Source organism: Vipera berus (assembly GCF_964194415.1).
Source record: "Vipera berus genome assembly, chromosome: 13".
NCBI classification, from domain to species: Eukaryota; Metazoa; Chordata; class Lepidosauria; order Squamata; family Viperidae; genus Vipera; species Vipera berus.
Genome location: NC_138216.1, coordinates 10840835 through 10860041, shown reverse-complemented (window position 1 = coordinate 10860041; position 19207 = coordinate 10840835). Strand labels below are relative to the sequence as shown.

The following is a 19207-nucleotide window of genomic DNA, read 5'->3' as shown; positions in this document are numbered from 1 at the left end:
CCAGATCCACTTAACAACCGTGTTACTAACTTAACAACTGCAGTGATTTACTTAACCACTGTCGTAAGGTCATAAAATGAGGCAAAACTCACTTAACAAATGCTTCACTTAGCAACAGAAAGTCTGAGTGCAATTGTGGTCGTAATTCGAGGAATTTGATGATGGTGACTTGTCCTCCAGTTGCTGATTTTTAACCTCAGCATCTATTCTATTTTACTTGGCTTTCTCTTATGTTGAATGTTCTTCAAAAATATCAGGAGTGCTCTAGCAAAAAAAAATGCAAAAGCAGCCCCAAATTCCAGATTTTGATAGCCAAATCTTCCTTTTTTTCAATCACAAATCCAGAACAAATCAAAAGCTTACACTTTATCAATCCTTTTGCATTTAAAGCACCAGCGAGGATCATTTTTAGATTCTGGTTGTTGCTGTTTATCTTAAGGTAGCCCCCTTCCCCCTTTAGACATGCCAGCTTTTAAAAGTTCCACATCTACGTTTCTATTTTATTCCTTTTACAGACAATTCATTTCAGAGTCTTTTGAATAACCGCGAACATAAATGAACAGAACATAAATGAAAACCTTCCCATATTTTTAGGGTTTCCATCTGGGTTCCCTTTTGAACCCTAAAGATGGAATTGTTGGATCCCTAAAGATGGAATTTAGCAAGGAATTAATTCTCTCCGTTGAGAGAGAATTTTGTCGAGACCCTAGAAATAGAGAAGAGCCACAGAGAGGATGTGGGGTCTAAATTGTATGATGAACGACTGAGGGAACCAGGAATGTCTATTTGAAGAAAGAGAAAATCCGGGGATAATATGATAGCAGCCTTCCAGTATTTATGGGGCTGTGACAGCAAAGGCCTATTCTGCAAAGCACTTGAGGGCAAGAGAAGAAGCAACAGATGGAAACCTATCAAGGAGAGCCTCTTGTTTCCTTTATTTATTAAATGTATTGATTTATTAAATTTTATACTGCACTTCTCACAATCCCGAGTGATTTACTGAGCAGCTTACAATACAACTGTGGTTTGTTTGTTTGTTTTGTTTTTTTCTGCCTTTCTGCTTTAAGGTCTGCCCTTACTTCCTTTTCCTCCTTTTACTCGTCTTCCATCCAGTTTGGGTCACCAATTTTATATATTAAAAAAAAAGATGTAGAGACTTTGGAAAGAGTCCAGACAAGTGCAACAAAAGAGCAACAAGGATGAATGGAGGGCTGGAGGCTAAAACATATGAAGAACAGTCGCAGAAACTGGGTTTGTCTAATCTAGTAAAAAGAAGGACTAGGGGTGACATAATAGCAGGGTTCCGGGATTAGAAGGGGGGGGTCAACCTGTTTTCCCAAGCCCCAGAAGACAAGACAAGAAGCAATAGATGGAAACTAATCAAGGAGAGAAGCAACTTAGGAGAAACGTCCTAACAGTGAGAACAATTAATCAATGGAACAGAAGTTGCCTCCTGAAGTTGTGGGTGCTCCATCACTGGAGGCTTTCGTGAAGACACCAGACAACTATTTGTCCAGAATGCTATAGGGTCTCTTTTTTAAGCAAGGGACCTTCCAACCCTTTTATTCGATGTTCTAATTTAGGGGGGGAGGGGGGGAAGGGGAAAAAAAGTATGCTAGGAAAAAAAGGGAATGGTTGAATGCTGCCTGGCATTCATTTTGCTTTCCTAAAAGTGTTACATTTAAAAGGAGGGGAATATTGGACCAATACATTGGATCGGCTTTATTAGAAGCGGTGAAAGAAATATTTTCTTATGTCTTGAGCTGTGCATTCGGAGGCATGATCTGTAAGGTGAAAGCTTCCAATTGCAGAGGCTGAGTGCCTGGCTGCTGGAATGCAGAGGAACAGAATAATCCTTGACCCAGTTCCGCATCCACTATAACCCATTCATATCTGCTTAATATCACTTGCTCAGGGCTAACCTCTTATTAGAGAAAGCTTTGGGAAAACATCCCACAGATTATCAAGCAATGAAGAAAACATGAGCTGATGAGTTATTCTATCAGACTAAAAGCAGAAGGACGGAATTAGACATGACTCTCGGAGCTATTCATGCCTACGTCAAGCCCTTCCCAGCTTCTGCAGGGCTAAAATTAGGCTCAAGTCTCCATTTTCTGGCCATTGCAAAGCAGCACGGAGATCTGGGAACCAACCTAGTCTATGATCTGAGTAAAACAGGAAAGGGGAGAAGGGAGACTCTGATGAGTCCAAGTTCTCTGAACCTGGATGTTTCTTGCAGACTTTTCATTACCAAACTAGGTAACCTCATCAGTATCAGAAGGGAGTAGGGCTTGCAGAGTGGAGGAGAAACAGAATGGGAGGAGCGGGAGGAGCAGGAGGAGGAGGAGGAGGAGGAGGAGGAGGAGGAGGAGGAGGAGGAGGAGGAGGACTGTGGAGTTCTTGGTTCTCTCTGAGCTGGGTGGTTTTCTTGGAGACACTTCATTACCAAACTAGGTGATCTCATCAGTACTAGAAGAGGTCTGCAGAGTGGAGGAGAAACAGAATGGAGGAGGAGGAGGAGGAGGAGGAGGAGGAGGAGGAGGAGGAGGAGAAGGACTGTGGGGTCCTTGGTGCTTTCTGAGCTAGGTTGTTTTTCTTGCAGACATTTCATTCCCAAACTCCCTTCATCAGTGCTAGAAGGGAGTGGAGTTTGCAGAGTGGAGGAAAAAGAGAAGGGGGGGAGGAGGAGGAAGAGGAGGAGGGGGACTGTGGGGTCCTTGGTGCTCTCTGATCTTGGTTGTTTTCTTGCAGATGTTTCATTACCCAAACTAGGTAGCTTCATCACCGCTAGAAGGGATTGTGGTTTACCTTGAAGTGGGACTTATTTTTACATGTGCCTGGGAGTTGGGCGGTGTATAAATTGTAATTATTTGTGTTGCAACACCTCTAAAAAAAAGATGTGGGGCTTTAGTCAAATGGGCTTGGCCACCATCTTCACCTTTTTGAAACCCTCCAGATACTCCTGCCTTGTGGGGCACCAGAAAAGTGACCATCCCATGATAGAAGTATTACAAATACAACGAGAGGAAGTGGAAGAGGGGAAGCCAAAAGGCTCAACTGTGGGATCCCTGAAGAAAAGCAAATGAATTGAAATTCTACCGCTCTGTTTTCAACTCCCACGCACTCACCCAAGCCATTGGCGCAGTCGTAGAAGTCAAAGCAATGCATATTACGATCCATCCCGTGTGGTCCCATTAATGTCCTGAAAGAGCAGAGCAAAAGGGAGGATGGGCTGGGATAGTGAGCTGCAGAAGAACGCACGAAAACATAGAACTTATTTATTGGTTAAATAAATTTATACCGCCGCCTAATTCACACATAGGTGACACTAGGCAGCTCATCATATTTTTAAAAAATCCACATGCAATAAGAACCCATAACCCCACTCCATACCCCATGGAGGTAACAACATAAACAAATTAGCTACCTGATGGGCTGTGTCTACAGGTGGTCCTCGACTTACAAGAGTTTTTGATCTAAGGTTTGGCTATGAAGTATTAAAGTCTCCCATTAAAGTACTATCTCAGTCCAACACTGTTTAGCATTTTAAGGTCAGCCAACATCAATCAGGGGCTGCCACCTGGCTGGGTAGGAAGAGTCCTAAAAAGTTGTCACTGAGAAATGAGGAAGTGGTGTTCCTTCAAATAGTAGGCATGAATTCATGCAAGATATGGGAATGAAGTCAATGAAAGATGTTCCATATTCCCTTCCTCCACTTTGTTGGTTGGTTTGCATCCAGCCTTTCTTATTTTCACAAATAACTCAAGGTGGTGAACATCTCCAACATGCCTTCCTCCTCCTATTTTCCCCACAACAACAACAACCCTGTGAGGTGAGTTGGGCTGAGAGACAGAGGGACTGGCCCAAGGTTACCCAGCTGGCTTTCATGGCTAAGGCAGGACTAAAACTCACCGCTTGGCCCAAAGTCACCCAGCCAGCCTTCATGCCTAACATGGGACTAGAACTCACCATCTCCTGGTGACTGGCCCAAAGTCATCTAGATGGCCTTCATGCCTAACATGGGACTAGAACTCACCGTCTCCTGGTGACTGGCCCAAAGTCATCTAAATGGCCTTCATGCCTAACATGGGACTAGAACTCACCATCTCCTGGTGACTGACCCAAAGTCCATGTTAGGCATGAAGACACACAGTCTGCTTTCATAACTTTCACGATGGTACTAGAACTCACTTTCTAGCCTGATGCTTTAACCACTAGATCACACTGATTCTCTCTCACATGGCATTCCTCCCCATCCACTTTCCTGCAGACAGTTAAATTTCCAGCTGCCAAACAGCAGTATCATATCATCTGGCTTCTCTCTCTGGCAAGTCTACAACTTAATCTGATTAACAGCCCAGAAAATGCTGGAATAGGATGATTAGAGAACTGGATGATGCAAAATAGCTGTAGCCATAGCAACGGAGAGAAAGGGCATAGCTAAAAGGTGAGCCTGGCCCAACAGGACCATAAGCCTCCCACAGAGCAGCTGGTGTTTTGGGCACAACGTCAGGAAGAGTTGCAAGGGGAAACATGACAATTCTCCAAAATTCAGTGACCGAGAATTTGCATTCCAAATAGCTTTGAAAGTTAGTATTCAAGCATTATTCAGATGGAGAAATTCATTCTTGTGTTTAGAGTTATTACATTCTTGTATTAAGAGCCATGGTGGCACAGTGGTTAGAATGCAGTAAAGGTAAAGGTTCCCCTGCACAAGTGTGCTAATCGTTTCCAACTCTAGGGGCCAGAGCTCATCTCCGTTTCAAAGCCGAAGAGCCGGCGCTTGTCCGAGGACGTCTCCGTGGTCATGTGGCCGGCATGACTAGACACCAAAGGCGCACGGAACACTGTTACCTTCCCACTGCAGTGGTCCCTATTTTTGTACTTGCATTTTTACGTGCTTTCGAACTGCTAGGTTGGCAGAAGCTGGGACGAGTAACAGGCGCTCACTCTGTTACGCGGCACTCGGGATTCGACCCGCCAAACTGCCGACCTTCTGATCGACAAGCTCAGCTTCCTAACCCACTGAGCCACAGCGTCCCTTTTAGAATGCAGTACTGCAGGCTAAATCACTTCACTCCGGCAGTTCGATCCTGACAGGCTCAAGGTTGACTCGGCCTTCCATCCTTCTGAGGTCAGTAAAATGAGGAGCCAGATTGTTGGGGTCAATAGGCTGACTCTGTACACCGCTTAGAGAGGGCTGTAAAGCACTGTGAGGCGGTGTATAAGTCTAAGTACTATTGCTATGAGTTATGTGGTGGTCAAAATGGGCGAGTCTGTGTATTCCAATGTACAATCACCATCACTTCACTGAAGTGCAAGCGTCCTGGTTTCACACCCTTCTATTGAAACCCCAAAGAAGGAGAACGAGTCCAAAGAGGTCCGGCATGAAATCTGGGTTCTTCTGGTTATTATGGCAGAAGATATTTAGCTAACATGGAGAGAGTTTTTGGAAGTCAGAGAACTGACAATTTCTAGTTGGACCATGGTGACGTGGTCTTTAAGTGAATCTGGATACCCCATTGACGTGCTTGTTGGAAGCCACCTAGGAAAGTCACAAATGACGATCATGTGACTCCGGGCCGCTGCCGCTGTTGTAAATACATGCCAGTTGCCTACAGAGATTCTCAGTCATCCAGGTCCTGGTTGTCCCAAATGTGCTTTTTCAAGAGGCAACTGGACTTTCTTGTTTTTTCTTTGAAGACGTTTCACTTCTCACCCTAGAAGCTTCAGACTGGATGGCGGGGAATGGGAGGATTTATACTCCTTGCAGACAGCTGGTCATTTGCATTCTTTTAGAGAGTCATTGAGGCCACTCGGAGGTTTAGCTGTGTCCTCAGGGTCACCTGAGTGGTGCAAATGGGTGTGGAGCCTTCTTGGCTGCAGGATGTTTTTCTGCCCTGGGTCCCTCCACTGTTGAAGACAGGCGCAGGCTGTTGGGGATGAGTCTGCGTGGCCTGCACTCCTGAAATGTACCTTTGGGATGTGCCAGTTTCCAAGCTCCTGAATTTTGATCATCTGACCTTGGGGAATGCTGCGATGGTTGTAAATGCAAGGACTGGTCATAAGACACTTTTCCAGCACCATTGTACCTTCGAACACTCATTACACAAATGGTCATAAGCTGAGGACCACCATACAAGGATCAGGTACTTCCTGAAGATACTACAAGAGCGAGAGCCTTAATTTTGTGACACTCCATAGGAGAAGCAGTGGCAGAATCTGGAGGCAAACGAGGAATCAGCCTGGAATCCCTACATAGCCATAAGCAAAATAAACCCAACCTCCTTGAATTCCGTTGACCCTTATCTAACTCCAAAGAGGTGCTAATGATTAGTGGAGACGATCCCTGTGTGTAGGCATTTTAGCAATAAACCAGTTTTATTGGACCTTCACTTGTGGACCTGGTCTTTCGTGCCTGACACACTCCTGGAGATCATTGTTGTTGTGGCTGCTAAAAGGTACGGGATGACATTCTCTTCTGGATTTCCACTTCTCTGAAATGGTAGAGGGCAGGGGTCCCCAATCCCCAAGCTGTGGCCCACTACCAGGCCTTGAGCCGTTCAGAACCAGGCCACTGAAGTGGTAGGGAAGTGCGTACACATGAATTCCCACTTGTGCGAGCAGTGAGCGAGCATGCGCACACACGCTCTATTTGTGCAAGTGGCGTGTGCACATGCCCACCACTCACACCAAGGGAGCTGCATGCATGTGCACTTGCCTGCCACTTACACGGAATCATCCTCCCCCCCCTCTTTTGCTGATCCGTGAAGGTGGAAAGTTGGGAAACTTTGCTATGGGGTTGGACTAGAAGACCTTCAAGATCCCTTCCAGCTGATTTGGGCCCTGCAGCAGTAAAAAAAAAGCAACATTAGAACATCTGGGCACCTCCATTAGTGGGTGAGGCAGAGATATTCCTGCAAAGTGCCATTAAATTGACTCTCTAGAGGAAGCATGTTAAATTTGGAGTAGAGAAATCTCTGGGCCAAAAGCTATCTTAAAGGAGAAGTTTCCAGGAAACATTTTGTGAGCAAATTAGGGTTTGAGCCCAGGCCTTTTTTTTTTTTTTTAGAAAAGTTGTAAAATAGGAGTGTCCAACATTGGCAACTTTGAGACCTGTGGACTTCAACTCCCAGAATTCCCCATCCAACCACACTGAAGTCCACAAGTCTTAAAAGGTGCCAAGATTGGACACCTTTGCAGTTTCCTGTCTGAATGGGCTTTGTGAAACCTCATGTGCTAAGATCTTGGGAAGATTAAGAAGGCTTTAGATCGACAGTGATCCTCTTAGGTGAGGTAAACACGTAGCTGCTGCAAAAGCTCTCTCTCTCTTTCTTTTCTCTTTTCCTCTCTTTCTCTTTCTCTTTCTTTTTCTCTTTCTCTCTCTCGCCAGATTCCTTTTCACACACACGCCCCACAGCCTTTCCTTCTAACCTCCCCAAAGTGACTAATAAATTAATCTTTAAATCAATTACTCTGTTAGATCATATTTGTCAAAGTGATGGGGAGATATTAACTGCTAGGCCATCTGTTTGCTGATCTCTCAAGCTGGCTTGCTGGACAAAATCCTAATCAAAAGTGTAAAGATCATGAACTTTCGACTATCCAATTGTTCCTTTTCAAATGCAGGGCACCTTGGATTAATTGCCAGAACCGACTGACTTGAAAGATTGGGAGCTAAATCGTGTGAAGAACGGCTGCAAGAACTGGGCATGGCTAGTCTAGTGGAGAGAAGGACCAGGGGAGACAGGATAGCAGTGTGCCAAATATTTGAGGGGCTGCCACAGAGAGGAGGGGGTCAACCTATTTTCCAAAGTACCCAAAGGCCAGACTAGGAACAATGGATGGAAATTGATCAGGGAGAGATTCAACCTAGGAATAAGAAGAAATTTCCCAACAGTGAGAACGATCAACCAATGGAACGGCTCAGCTCAGAAACTGTGGGTGCTCCATGACTGGAGGCTCTCAAGAATTAACTGGACAGCGACTTGTCACGAATAATATAGGGTCTAGATGACCTAGAAGGCCCCTTCCATCTCTGTTATTCTGTATTTCGGTAAGATTGATGTCAGCCTTGCGAGGTAGACTAGACGAGAAGCACAACCAGGAGGACCAGCTCTATTTTTATCGTAACGTTACAATAACAGAATCTCGCAAATCTGAACGCTCTCCCCCCCACCCAAATTTTTACTCACTCAAAAAGTAGAGAAGATACCTTCTGAGATTCTTTCAACACCCCATGCCTCCTTCAGACTCAAATTTCCTTTATCAAAGCATTGTCCAGGCTATTTTTAACAATACTGATCTTTAGTTCCTTCAAATAATGTCTGAGAACTTGACTTCTTTTATGTTTTCATTGCCCCTGCTCACAACGTTCTTCAAAGCTTTAATCATCCAATCTAGGAAGATTAACCCGGTCCCTCTCTTGGTTTGTTATTCACATATCCTTTTTAATTATCAAGGCATCCAGCTGATTTCTTTCATGTGTCCAGTGTAACATCTTTTTCCATGTCCTTCTTGTGGCCTGCAATGTTTAAATCCACTTTCAAATCGAGTCTCCATCACGTCAGGTAATATTTCTTTCTCTTCCATAGCATATTTTAAACACAGTCTATCTACAGAGGCAGACACTCTTAAAATTAAGTTCGGAGTCCTTTGTTCAAAAATATCCTTCAATACATCCAATATTAAAATATTTTGCTTCATTCCGTATTTGTAAGTCAAGTTTGAGCGGTCTTTTTCTTTAACTGTAATTTCTAGTTCTGTCTAGTTCCCTGTGGTATCCAATTTTGAAAGTCTTTTCTTAAGATTTCAAAACAAAAGCATTTCCCCACAGGATGGGCTCTTTATAAGTAAATCCAAACTCTTGTTTCAAATTCATCTGGACCCTTAGTCCAACTACAATTTTCTAAAATCAAAGTTTTGACCATCCTTTTGTGGTTTATTCAAAAAAAAGTTTGTTTATTACATTTGTTTTCCACCCCTATTGCTTCGAGGCAACTCTGGACAGTTCTTAAATTCTTAAAGTTGTATTTTTAAACTTCTAAGGATTTAAGGAAACTCACCCAGTGCTGTAAAATAAGCAATCTTTGAAAGTGATTAGAAAAGGAATTAGGAGAACCTAATATACTTCTGAAGGAGCTAACCACAATGGATTTCCTTCATCTCCCAGGGCTCTAGATTTTTTTAGGTCTCCTTATGAGAACCAGCTATCTGGAACACTTGTGGGCCACCTTAAGTCTTCGTCTTACTCCGAGAGGAATTGAGAAGAACCGTTTTATTTGCCATCTCATTCGGCCATGGTCACTGATTCCATTTTTTTATTTCCTCAGTTCATCATTTCTTCCCGGAAGTCTGTTATACTTTTTTAAATAAATAAATAAATAAATAAATCTGTTACACACCTACCGAATGGAACAATCTTCTCCCCTTATCCCAAAATATGGACAGATCCTACTCTATATGCAGAACGGCTGCCGGACTTGGGTTTGGCTCGTCTAAAGAAAAAAAGAAACAGGGGTGACAGGATAGCAGTGTTCCAGTATTTGAGGGGCTGCCACAAAGAAGAGGGTGTGTGTGTGTCAAATTATTCTCCAAAGCACCCGAGGGCAGGACGAGAAACAATGGTTGGAAACTGACCAAAGAGAGAAGCAACCTGGAATTAAGGAGAAACTTCCTAACAGTGAGGACAATTAACCAGTGGAACAGCTTGGCTTCAGAAATCGTGGGCGCTGCATCACTGGAGGTTTTTAAGAAGAGGCTAGATAATCACTTGTCTGAGATAGTATAGGTTCTGGGGGCTGGACTAGAAGATCTCCAAGGTCCCTTCCAATTCTATTCTATTCTATTCTATTCTATTCTATTCTATTCTATTCTATTCTATTCTATTCTATTCTATTCTATTCTATTCTATTCTATTCATCTATTCTATTCTATTCTATATCTGGTACCGAGGGCAGGATGTTAGTATAGGTGCTCTAGCCAGAGTGCACAAGACTAGTGATTTGTGGTTTTATTGAACTCCTATGCACTTTTAGTTATTGTTTTTTTATTTTTGTTTTGTTTTAATCTAATTTTACATTATATATATGTATGTATGTATGTATGTATGTAAAGGTAAAGGTTCCCCCGCACATGCGTGCTAGTCGTTTCCAACTGCGTGCTAGTCGTTTCCAACTCTAGGGGCCGGTGCTCATCTCCATTTCAAAGCCGAAGAGCCAGCGCTTGTCCGAGGACGTCTCCGTGGTCATGTGGCCGGCATGACTAGACGCCAAAGGTGCACGGAACGCTGTTACCTTCCCACCGGAGTGGTCCCTATTTTTCTACTTGCATTTTTACGAGCTTTCGAACTGCTAGGTTGGCAGAAGATGGGATAAGTAACAGGCGCTCAGTCTGTTACGTGGCACTTGGGATTTGACCCGCTAAACTGCTGACCTTCTGATCGATGAGCTCAGCGTCCTAACCCACTGAGCCATATACACACACACACACACACACACACACACACACACACATATCCATGTGCATTGGATAAATAAACCAATGCAAACAAGAAAGCTGAAGAGAACATATTCTAAAGTGACTTTCCTTTGTTGTTCAGACCACAAAGTGTGGTTAGCAAAGGAAGCTATAGATCGATATTTCTCAGCCTTGGCAACTTTTAGAGGCTTCAACTCCTACAATTCTCCAGCCAGCCAATGCTATGGACAGATAGAGCTCAATTTCTACCAACTCATAAAATGCCACCTAAAGAATTTTGAAAGTCGTTTTGTATACATTGACTAGATCAAAAGCCAGGGTCATCCAGATGTTATCTAGAGAACAAGCAACTGGATGCGAAATCATTAATAACAGGCAAGACAGCCAGTTGTTCATGTATACATTGGCTACCCTCATCCAATAACTCATTTCTCTTCAAATTAAAAGCAAACAGTTTTAAATATTAAACAGGCATGTACTAGTCCATACACACATACTAATACTTCCTGGCCTTTGAAAAGAGGTACAAGAAAGTATAATTTACAATATAAAGAGATTGATTTCAACATCTATCTGACCTTCATGGAAAGGGATCTTACAATATATTCTGCCTGGAAATAAACAGGTACTTGCCCTAAAATTCAGAAATCAATTATTTTCCCCAAGGAATGGAATGGAACAGAACGGAACAGAACAGAAATAATTGAATGCAATAGAATTAATAGAATAGAATAGAATAGAATAGAATAGAATAGAATAGAATAGAATAGAATAGAATAGAATAGAATAGAATAGAATAGAATAGAATAGAATAGAATGTAGAGTAAGAATAGAATAGAATAGAATAGAATGTAGAATAAGAATAGAATAGAATGTAGAGTAAGAATAGAGTAGAGTAGAGTAGAGTAGAGTAAATAGAATAGAATAGAATAGAATAGAATAGAATAGAGTAGAGTAGAGTAGAACAGAACAGAAAGGAGTAGAGTAGAGTAGAGTAGAGTAGAGTAGAGTAGAGTAGAGTAGAGTAGAGTAGAATAGAGTAGAATAGTTTTATTGGCCAAGTGTGATTGGACACACAAAGAATTTGTCTCTGGTGCATAAACTCTCAGTGTACATACAAACAACAAAGTAAAATAATCATAAGATACCAGTAGAAAATAGTAGGAAAGATGACAAGGATAACAGTAATACAGCCATACTACATGGGTAAATATTCCTAGACAGCATTCTCTACACTTTTCTTCCTTCTTTCACAGAGATGTCCCTCTAAACATAACCAACTTTCCAGCTCTTCTCCTAGCTACTAGCAAACATCTCGGTAGCTAATGGAAGCGAGCGGAACACTTGTATACAACCAGAGATCTGAGAATTCGGTCAAGGTGTATGAATTGAGGAACTAAAGCAACGCTGGCATTGAAATCACAGGTCTCCTCTTAACGTCTACGGAGATACTCAGCCATCCAGGTCAGGGCTGTCCCAAAGATGCTTTTTCAAAAGGCAACTGGACGTTGTTTTTCCTTCAAGACATTTCGCTTCTCAGTTCTGGGAGCTGAAGTCAACTCTTTCTCGGTTCTGAAGAAGCTTCTTGCGTGAGAAGCGAAACATCTTCAAGGAATAAACCAAGCCCGGTTGCCTTCTGAAAAAGGCCCTTTGGGTCTCTCCTCTTAAAGATGCTCAGGAACTTTAAAAGGGGGAGATATTGACAATCTCGGAAACTCCTCAGTCTTCCCGATCAGCAGGATCACTTTCATGAGGGTAACAGTCATTCTACTTCATAATGGACTCTCCTTCCTTTCTGTCACTTTACTATCTGTTTACAATTCTCCCTGAGGATCCGTCCATGTTATCTTTGTAAAAAAGCCCATCTTCAAAGCTTTCAAAATGTAATCCCCCCCGCCTCCCAATCCATGGATCACAACCCTTTAGAGTGTATTGACTTTGTAAAAGCTACCGCAAATTATAATTTACTCCCGCCAAACTGTTTTGTACGTACTGTTTTGTGAAGGGGCTATACTCACAAAGAACGTCGCTTTGTAAATGCAACCCCTTTATTCTCTCTTTCTTTCCATCAATTATATTTAGATTATCTTACTATATAATACAAAAGAAAATAAATACAGTAGGGAAATCGGGGAGAGAAAAGTAAGAGAGGGGTGGGATAAAGAGGAGGAGGACGAGGGGAAAGCTTTGACTTCCAACATTTTTCAGGGCAGTAAAATAGTTACGGCCTCAACTTTTTTTTTTGCTTTTTGCACATTTAGCCATTTCTATGACAACAAAGCAATCTAATCAGCAAAAGCCAAAGTCAGCATCAAAGAGCACAAAGTCTCTAGGAGCAATTTACAAGCAGGAACATAACTAGATACATGCTTTTCTCTGATTAAAACCATTAATTTTTGCCATCTCTGCTAGCTCCATCCCTTTTTTTCCATCCAGCCCCACTTTTCTCCGGCAAGTAGGGGCTTTAAAAAGGGGGGGGGAGTCCTTAATCTTCACTTACTGATTTTGCAAAGATGAAGATAAAATGAAATGAAAGAAGGTATTTCTTAGAGAAAGACTCCCACACCTCTCATCCCTCAGCCCCCCCCCCCGGCTTTCCATATTCTCACCAATAAATGAGGGAAAGTCCATCGAAACGTTCTAGGTCGCTTCCCCCTGGCTTCAAATAGGACATCCTGTCCTAAACTGGAAATCTTGAATTCTTCTTTACTCTTCCCAGCAACGGTCTGAGATCCAATCTCTCAGCTGCAACGCCATCTGTAACCCCGACATGTGGATTGGGGCGACAGGGGGTGGCCTTGTCCCCAGCAGATCCAAACCATCTACATGGGATCGAGCGGACTTTTTCTGGAAGGGGATCTCGGCTGAGGGCTTTAGAGCCCTGCCTTGGATCGCCTGTCCCCACGACCTTGCTGCTAACCAATGTGGATCAATGGTTTTGCTCTGGCAGCCTTTGGCACGCCCGTGTCCTAGGAACAGATGTTGTGACTCTTTAGATAATCCGAAAGATCCGTTCCGTGGAGGGCAGCGTCATCTGAAGGGCTTCCAAGGTTTCAGTACTGGGTCCACAGAGCGTGACCGAAGGATGGAAGTCGAAGGGATGCACCCCGCTCCCACGCACGCCTCCCTCTGTCTTCTCTTGATTCAGGCAAAGAATCTTTTTCCAGAGTTTGGGAAAAACAGAGATGGCCACAGGTAGCGGTGCATAAATGCAGCTGGGTTTGGGGGAAATGCAGAGAAACGGCATCAGCCATTGGAAGGAGGTCTTGGGAAGCAAGCAGGGCAGGGAATGGGTGGTGGGGTGGGGTGGGGTTGGGGCTTTTTCTGGCCCCCTGATTTTCAGAAATGCAATTAGGGAAGTTGTTTCCTCCCTGCCCCCCTCCTCACAACTGGGGAATTTCCTTTACTCTGGAGCAGATCAAGCAGCGAAGAATTTTAGAATTTTCCTAGGCGTGGAAACATGATACAGGTCCTGTGGTAAAAGAAGAGAAGGAGAAGGGAGATTTATGAAATTTATTCCATGAGGAGAACCACTTCCAAAAATGGCCAAAGGGCTTGAAAGCCTTCCCTTCCCTTCTTTCTCCTTCCCTTCCTCCCTTCTTCCTCCTCCCCTCAGTCCCTTCCTTCTTTCCTTCCCCACCTCCCCTCCCTTCCTTCCTTCCTTCCTTCCTTCCTTCCCAAGCAATAGCAGTTAGACTTATATACCGCTTCACAGCCTTCTCTAAGTGGTTTACAGTCAGCCTGTTGCCCCCCAAAAATCTGGGTCCTCATTTTACCCACCAAAGAAGGATGGAAGGCCGCTCAGAATCGAACTCCTGGCAGTGAGCAGAGTCAGCCTGCAATACTGTATTGTAACAGCTGCACCACTTCACCTTCCTTCCTTCCTTCCTTCCTTCCTTCCTTCCTTCCTTCCTTCCTTCCTTCCTTCCTTCCTTCCTTCCTTCCTTCCTTCCCCATCTCCCTTTCCTTCCTTCCATTACCAGCAAGCCAGTTCTGCAGAGCTAAGGTAAATCTGACCCACCCCACCCCCCAATTATCAATTTAAAGTCAACATTAACAAAGCAGTGTGATTCAGCCCCCAAACAGATCCATACTTGGAGACATCCAGAGCATCTAAATTCGTGCTCCCGTTTCCAAATTACGTCAACCATTCAGCTTGAGAAAAAGAAATCTGTGCAATCTGGAAAGCTACGGAATTTTATCTTCGAGATCCCTAAGCATCCAACCCTGCCTTCGCGCTCCCATTGCCTACTCCTCCTCCTAAAAAGCAAGCGAGCCATTTCCCAAATAACCATTCCCCCCATCCCCCGGATTCACTCCGGTGCATTCCAAGGAAGTGTAGGCCTGAGGCGCCCCCTAGCGGTTCTTCCAAATCCCCAGCGTTGGCAGCCTCTCTCTAGTGAAAAGTATGTATCGTCTTAACTTTCTCCTTTTCCCGTTTCTATTTTCTCCGACTTTATTTGTTTGTTTGTTTGGGACATTTAGATAGCCACCCATCTTCTAATCTTTATAATTTCTTTCCCTTTTTCCTTTCTTTTTAACCCTTCCTAATTTTTTCCAAAGCTGAAAATCATTACTTCTGAGTCCTGACTTTGCCTCTTTCTCCAAAAACGGCCATGTTAAGCTTCTAGTCTTTTTTTTTTTAAAAAAAAGTCTTTATTATTATTTTTTCCTACATAGTTTGGCCAGCTTTATCATTTCCACAAGCTCGGTCCATTTTATAATCCAATCTTCCGCTCTGAGTATTTCATCATTCTTCTATCCGCATGCCTACAGTGATCTTGCCACTGTTACTAGATGCAATATTGATTCCCTATTTTTTTTTTTTTGTAATTCAGTGTCTGAAAGACCCAATAGGACCAATTCTAGTTTCATTATAGTGTTAATCTGCAATACAGGTAGTCCTCAACTTACATGTTTAATAAAAGAAGGAGTAGGCGGGACATAATAGCAGTGTGTCAGTATTTAAGGGCTGCCACAAAGAAGAGGGGGTCAAGCTATTCTCCAAAGCGCCTGAAGGCAGGACAAGAAGCAATGGGTGGAAACTAATCAAGGAGAGAAGCAACCTGGAACTAAGGAGAAACTTCCTAACAGTTAGAACAACTAACCAGTGGAACAACCTGCCTCCAGAGGCGGCGAATGCTCCAACACTGGAGGTTTTTAAGAAGAGACTGGACAGCCAATTGCCTGAAATGGTATATTTTTTATTTTTATTTTATTTTAATTCCATTTATATCCCGCCCTTCTCCGAAGACTCAGGGCAGCTTACAAGCTTAGCAGTAGCCTTCATTCTATGTATATGCCTGCTTATTAGGGCTTTCACACACACACCAAGCGGCATTATTACAAAGTCAGCTTATTGCCCCCAACAATCTGGGTCCTCATTTTACCTACCTCGGAAGGATGGAAGGCTGAGTCAACCTTGAGCCTGGTGGGACTCGAACCTGCACTAATTGCAGGCAGCTGGTGTTACTTAAGGAGGCATTAGCCCACTGCTCCACCAAGGCTCTTGGTGGAGCCTTGTGCCTAGGATTTCCTTTGTGTAGGGTTGGACTAGATGACCTCCAAGGTCCCTTCCAACTCTGTTATTCTGTTTAATGACTGTCTGAAGTTAACAACAGCACTGGAAAAAATGACTATTGAGTTTTGGAAAAAAAATGGATACTATAGTATAATCCTAAACTAAGGATTGAATTAAAGCTTTATTTATATCTTTTGCAAAAGAGGATGGAGGTCACTTTTTTTAATATAGTTTTGTTTTTTCTGCACTCCTATGCTCTATCTTTCCCTTTATTCTTTCTACCTACCCTTTCTGACTATGTGCATTTGTTGGTTTTTATCTTTACACTTGCTATAAGGTGTGGAAGTGCCGGTTTTCAACACAATGGGCGTGAAATCCAGTCACGTACTGCAAGATATTACAAATGGCTTTCAAGGCAGCCATGTTGCTGAGTGCCTGGAGTTCTGTCAAAACTTCAAACCATCGCTAAGTGATTGGTCATAAATTGAGGACTATTCGTAAGCCATTTTCTCTTGATTCAAGAAAATAGTTCAATGCAGGGAAATTTCTTTCATGCCGGCTGGTGAAGGGTTAGGGTGACAGAGAGGAACCCAGTGCTTTTTTTCGACAGAGAACGAACGCAAACTTTTTGTTGAAAATGCCCAGCTGGGACCAAGGCATTTGACCTGTTCTTCCTGTTATGTACTGAGCTTTTGGGGGGTTTAATCACATGTGCTGCTGGAGAACTAACGATTCTCCAGCAATCCAGACCGGATGTCTCCAGTCCTAGCAGCAGTTAACTTGGCGGGAATAATGGGTTCAATCTGATTGGTTGTTCATAGCATGTTGGACTATATATATTGTGCAACGTTACCCCAAAGCCTCAGTACAGGTTCAGTTACAATAAAGCTATGATTCTTCTGTACGCATCTGCCTGGCGTCTTTCCTGCTCTTCAGAACCCACAACACAACACTTCCTATACCACTCACGATGGCTCCCGGTGTTGTTGCACACCTAGTTGTAGTAGAAACAACAAATTTCTCCTTGGTTTCCAGCAGTTGTCTTCTCGGCCAAGAATGTAGCTTGAGAAATCGCGTAAGCCAGTAAATCCACTGGTAAGATAGAAAATCAGTCAAACAGGTATTTTTTATCCCTAATGAGAAAAAAAAACCAAAACATAATACCTAGGAGGGTGAAAGCTGCAAATGCAGTGGCTTCGTCCTAGTAGGCAGGAGTGCTTTAATAAATATTGCAGGTGTCTGCTAAATAGCTTCTTGAAGCACCAGGATGGCTTTAAAAGTGGTAGAAGGAACCACACGAGATTTTGACATTTACAAGTGCTGACAGAGGGTTTCCCAACCTTGGCAACTTTAAGAGGCATGGACTTCAACTCCCAGAATTCTCCAGCCAGCATAGAATCCTAGGAGTTGAAGTCTATGCATCTTGAAGTTGCCAAGGATGGGAAACCCTGTGCTAGAAGATTGAACAGACTTGAGATTGGACAAGAGTGAAATGAAGCTGGATTGACGAGTGGGTACCCTCAGAGACCTCCATAATCCTTGCCTGTTGCTAAGCAGGACACAGTTGGAATCCAAAATACATGGAGGGGTTAGGGTTGCTTGACTTCCCCCTTACCAGAGCCATGGTGGCACAGTGGTTAGAAGGCATCATTCCAGGCTAATTCACTGCTCACTGCCAGGAGTTTGATCCTGACCGATCCTGACTCAGCCTTCCATCCTTCTGAGGTGGGTAAAATGAGGACCCAGATTGTTGGGGGCAACAGGCTGGCTCTGTAAACCGCTTAGAGAGGGCTGTGAAGCGGTATATAAGTCTAAGTGCTGTTGCTTAGGAAGGAAGGAAGGAAGGAAGGAAGGAAGGAAGGAAGGAAGGAAGGAAGGAAGGAAGGAAGGTGAAACGGTGCAGCTGTTACAATATAGTATTGCAGACTGACTCTGCTCACTGCCAGGAGTTCGATGTTGACCAGCTCAAGGTTGGCCCAGCCTCCCATCCTTCTGAGGACCTAGATCGTTGGGGATGGGGGGCAAGAGGGTGACTCTGTAAACCACTTAGAGAGGGCTGTAAAGCATGGTGAAGCGGTATATAAGTCTAAGTGCTATTGCTGTTGCTATCATTCTGTTGCCCGGGGCTTAGCCTGATACTGAATCCCACCATTGTGGTTGAAAATGATGGATTACAACTTTGAATATTGCAAGCCACCAGCCACTTGCGAGTAAATTATTCCACCGATCAAAGCTTAGAATGTGTCAGTGGGACGTGTGAATCGGTTGGGACTCCTTTGCAGGCCTTGCCCTTGCAAGCCTCCAGGAGCATCAAAAGACAATACAGCTCAACTTACGACCACCGTTGAGTCCCCAAAATTTTTGTTGCTAAGCCAGACCATTGTTAAGTCAGTTTTTTCCCCATTATACAACCTTTCTTGCCACCATTGTTAAGTGAATCAGTGCCCTTAAATTAGTAACACGTTGGTTAAGTGAATCTGGCCTCCCCATTGGCTCGGCTTGCCAGAAGATTGCAAAAGGGGATCACATGATCCCGAGACACTGCAACCATCCTAAGTACGTGCCAGTTGCCAAGCGCCTGAAGTTTGACCACGTGACCATGGGGATGCTGCAATGGTCATATGTGCGAAAAGCGGCCCTAACTCACTTTCTTCAGTGCCATTGTAACTTTGAATGGTCACTAAATGAACTAGTGTGTAAGTAGAGGACTCTCTTGGGCTTCCAGGTGTGAGGACTCTATTCGTTGAGGACCCCATTCATTGAGGACCACATTTGTTGAGGACTCCATTCCTTGAGGACCTGTTCCTTGAGGACCCCGTTCCTTGAGGACCCTGTTCCTTGAGGACCCCGTTCCTTAAGGACCCCGTTCCTTGAGGACCCCATTCCTTGAGGATCCCGTTCCTTGAGGACCCTGTTCCTTGACCCCATTTCTTGAGGACCCTGTTCCTTGAGGACCCCATTCATTGAGGACCACGTTTGTTGAGGACTCCATTCCTTGAGGACTTGTTCCTTGAGGACCCCATTCCTTGAGGACCCTGTTCCTTGAGGACCCCGTTCCTTGAGGACCACATTCCTTGTGGACCTTGTTCCTTGAGGACCCCGTTCCCTGAGGACCCTGTTCCTTGAGGACCCCGTTCCTCGAGGACCCCGTTCCCTGAGGACCACATTCCTTGAGGACCCTGTTCTTTGAGGACCCCGTTCCTTGAG

The 19207-nt window shown here is 43.9% G+C and overlaps 1 protein-coding gene across 1 annotated transcript in view; it reads right to left on the bottom strand.

Annotated features, from left to right (window-relative positions):
- The window catches only part of LOC308673922 (uncharacterized protein), a gene marked incomplete at both ends in the record, with an annotated part of 94168 nt that extends 81015 nt beyond the window's left edge, over nt 1–13153 (bottom strand). Inside the window, 2 exons of the mRNA XM_081337971.1 lie at nt 3129–3202; nt 13089–13153. Coding sequence (XP_081194097.1) covers nt 3129–3202; nt 13089–13153 — 139 coding nt within the window. The remainder of the gene's footprint in view (nt 1–3128; nt 3203–13088) is intronic.
- Between the last annotated feature and the right edge of the window lie 6054 nt (nt 13154–19207).